The sequence below is a fragment of the Elaeis guineensis genome, chromosome 16 (genome assembly GCF_000442705.2).
Source record: "Elaeis guineensis isolate ETL-2024a chromosome 16, EG11, whole genome shotgun sequence".
Classification (NCBI taxonomy): Eukaryota; Viridiplantae; Streptophyta; class Magnoliopsida; order Arecales; family Arecaceae; genus Elaeis; species Elaeis guineensis.
Window position 1 is genome coordinate 46,450,321 of NC_026008.2, and position 3,657 is coordinate 46,453,977.

Below are 3,657 nucleotides of genomic sequence, written 5' to 3' on the forward strand. Positions count from 1 at the left end.
TTTAAATTTGAAAGGATGTAAGTGAACTTGAAGAAAACTTAAGGGGAATCCGTGTAAATTTTTCTTTTTTTCTTCATTCCCAAGGGTGCATCTCATTTTTTTTTCATTCTCGACTCGTACCAAGAGACAACCGGGGGGCGCAAGTGAGGGCTTTGTCAGGACCAGGAAGGGAAGGGGCGTGCTGGGCAGCTGGGGCGATGGGGGGGCCGACGCATTGGGTGTGAGCACCGGGGCTGGGGGAGGGCGTAAGGGGTTGGGGGGTAGTTTTGTGCTCACGTGGAGCGACAGGGGGTGCGGATGCAGGCTTCGCCGAGGCCGAGGGGATGGAGGGGGGCGTTGAGTGGCAGGGGCCGTGGGTGCGGGCACAAGGGCTTAGGGGAGGTACGACATTGGAGAGTCGTAGGGGGTGTAGGGGGCTGCGACAGGGAGAAACGAGCATGGGACTCGGGAGGAACGGTGCAGAGAAGTGGCGGTCGGGTGAAGGTGCCGCGGGTGGCATATCAGAGGGGGGTGGGTGCGAGTCGACCACCGACAGACGAAGGCAGAGGATCGTCGGGGGGGTGAGAAGAAGGGAAGGTAGAAACGAAAAGAAAAAAAAAGAAAAATATACATATATATAATTAATAATAAAATACTATTATGTGATTAATAATAAATGTTATTATTTGATTAATAATAAAATATTATTATTTGATTAATAATAAAATATTATTATTTGATTAATAATAAAATATTATTATTTGATTAGTAATTAAATATTATTATTTTATTAATAATTAAATATTATTATTTGATTAGTATTAAAATATTATTATTTGATTAGTAAAAAAATATTTTTATTTGATTAGTAATAAAATATGATTATTAAATTAATAATTAAATATTATTATTTTATTAATAATAAAATATAATTATTTATTAGTAATAAAATATTATTATTTTATTTATGACTAAATATTATTATTTGAGGTGCCCATCATAGTTAAAAATTTAAAATTTAAGTTTATTTTTGAATTTAAAATTGAAATCGATTTCGGTGAAATGCATGTTCATGATGCGATTTCATTCCTTTTTTTCATTCCCGCATCTCTGTTTTTTTCATTCCCGGATTTGTACCAAGGTGCAAGGCGGGGGCACCGATGCAGGCTTCGCCAGGATTGGGGAGGAGGGGGTGTATCAGGCGATGGGGGGCGGTGGGGTGCAGCATGGGGGGGCGCATGGGGTGTGAGTGCAGGTCGGAGGAGGGGGTGGGTCGCGGGGGCCGTGGGGTGCGGGCGTAGGGGTCGCAGGAGGGTGGAGAGGGTGGGGGATTTTATGTTCGCATGGAGTGACAGGGATTGCATATGAGCAAATTTATTATTATATAAAATTTTTATTTTAGTGATAAATATATTTATTGATTTTTAATAAAATATCATATTATTAATGCATTAATATATTATTTTATCAATATAATTTTTTTTATTAATATATTATTAATATATCACTTTTATTAATTTTAATGCATTGATATTATATTACAAAAGTACCTTCTATTTCTATTTTTAATAATGATGATATTATATTATTAGTAAAATGATAATATTTTATTATTAATAAAATAAGTATATTTTATTATTAAATAAATAATAATATTTTATTATTAATCAAATAATAATATTTTATTATTAATTATTAATCAATAATGGAGTCCCAGTCATAAAAGCCCGAAATCCTAGTCTAAGTCTTTTTGATAATGGAGTCCCAGTCGTGGTCGAAACAGGATTCTGGTATCGTATGGTATAAAGGGTTGGGTTGGGTAGATAGCTGGGATTCAGAGAGCGAGAGAGAAATACTGTGTAGCTGCCCTGTCCTGGGCCGGCCTTCTTCCCGAGCTACAGGCACTCATACTCAGCCGTCTGGAGGTGGCCGACTACCTCCGGTTCGGTGCCGTCTGCCGCTCATGGTGTTCGACGGTGGCCGAGAGGCCTTGCCTGCCGAAGCCGCAGATCCCATGGCGGATGCTCTCCGATAGCACGAGGGATCCCGACACCCGCCGCTTCTTCAGCCGCCCGGACCAGAAGATGTACAAAATCCACCTCCCGGAGATCCACAGTCGCTTGTGCATCGGATCCTCCGAGGGGTGGCTGATCACCGCCGACGAGCTCTCGGAGCTGCACGCTCTCAATCCGCTCACTGGGGCATCCTTGGCCCTCCCATCCGTCGCCACGTTCTTCGATGTCGCCGGTGTCGTCCGTGACTCCGACGGCCGCATCACCGACTATGTCATCGGCTATGATAACCTGGGGGAGGTGCCGTATGAAGTGGAGCACATGCGCGTGTACTACTATTTGAAGGCAATCCTCGACCACTCCTCTGCAGCCGTGGCGGTCATCCACGGAGAATTCAACAATCTGTCATTCGCGCACGCTGGGGACGAGTCATGGACCGCGCTCCAACCACCAGTTCCGCGGATCTTCTGGGACATCATCTTTCGCAAGGGGCTGCTCCACGCTATGGCCATCAGCGGGGCACTCGTAGTTTTCGATCTCGATGCCCCGGGCTCGCCGGTGGTAGTGACATGTGTGGAACGTCCCCATTCGCAAAAGTGGGAGCAGCGGGGCTGCTGCTTCAATCAAAAGTACCTGGTGGAGTCACCGGACGGTAAGGATCTGTTCCAGGTGTGGAGGGACTCGCGGTGGTTACCGGTGGACGGGAATCGCTCGAGGGAGTCCGTCCTTCCCCGCGATGCGAGGATGACTGTAGCATTCGCCATCTTCAAGCTCGACGAGAGACGGAATGAGTGGTCCGCGGTCAAAGACCTGGGTGATCTCGCCCTGTTCCTCGGGCTTAACCACTCGATGGCACTGTCCACACGTGAATTCCCTGAGCTTACGAGCAGCAGCATCTATTTCACCGATGACTACAGAGATGGTACGAAATGAATCAGCAAGTCATCCGTGATATCGGAGTGTTCAATTTGACAGATGGAAGTTTCCAGCCCTATGATTTTCACTCGATCGATTCTGAGTGGAATTGGCCGCCACAGATGTGGTTCACACCTGCTCCTTTCTCAAGCATGCCCACCGCAAGTTCCAAGCCATGACGGAGGTTCTATTGGATGATCAAGATGGCATGGTTAACCAATACGTTTATGCTAGCTGTTGAGATTCATTGCCTCCAATTTTATTACGATTTCTATTTAACAGGTTGGTCATTAATTTTAATAGCATTACTAATCAGATTCTATTAAATTAGATTACATCTTTGATTCCACATATTAGACCCTTTTTAGTGAAAAGGTAATGATATTTTTGTCTTTTTCTCAAAGAGAGCGTGGTTTTATATCAAGGAAGAGAGGGTTACATAAATTTTATATCAAGGAAGAGAGAGTTACATAAATTGTGGTAGGAAGAATTTTGTTGGGACTACTTTGTAAGAAAAATCAAATTTATTATTTTAAATTTTAATTTTTAAAATAAATATATTTTTTCTCTTATTTTTTTTATTATTACTTGATTTAATTGGTGTTTGTTTTGCAACTCATTTGATCTATACTTTTACATATAGTTGATAAAATAGATTCCTTAATATCATTCTTAATTTCATTTTTTTGTTAATTGCTCTTATTGCTGTCATTGCCGTCATTATGAGTAGATCGGTGGAAGAAGGGGTAAA

The 3,657-nt window shown here is 42.5% G+C and overlaps 1 protein-coding gene across 1 annotated transcript; it reads left to right on the forward strand.

The window, feature by feature from the left end:
* The first annotated feature begins 323 nt into the window (after positions 1–323).
* Positions 324–2,924, forward strand: LOC105035835 (F-box protein At2g26160-like). Its single transcript, XM_073249841.1, has 2 exons — positions 324–560; positions 1,803–2,924. The coding sequence occupies exons 1-2, from the start codon at positions 324–326 to the stop codon at positions 2,922–2,924; spliced, it is 1,359 nt and encodes a 452-aa protein (XP_073105942.1).
* The last annotated feature ends 733 nt before the right edge of the window (positions 2,925–3,657 follow it).

What these genes read in the sequence shown, in the direction of transcription:
- LOC105035835 (XM_073249841.1), top strand. Translation starts at nt 324, where the DNA reads ATGGAGGGGGGCGTTGAGTGGCAGGGGCCGTGGGTGCGGGCACAAGGG. An exon ending in GGCAGAGGATCGTCGGGGGG is followed by an intron (nt 561 to 1,802) that starts GTGAGAAGAAGG and finishes TGGGTTGGGTAG; the next exon opens with ATAGCTGGGATTCAGAGAGC.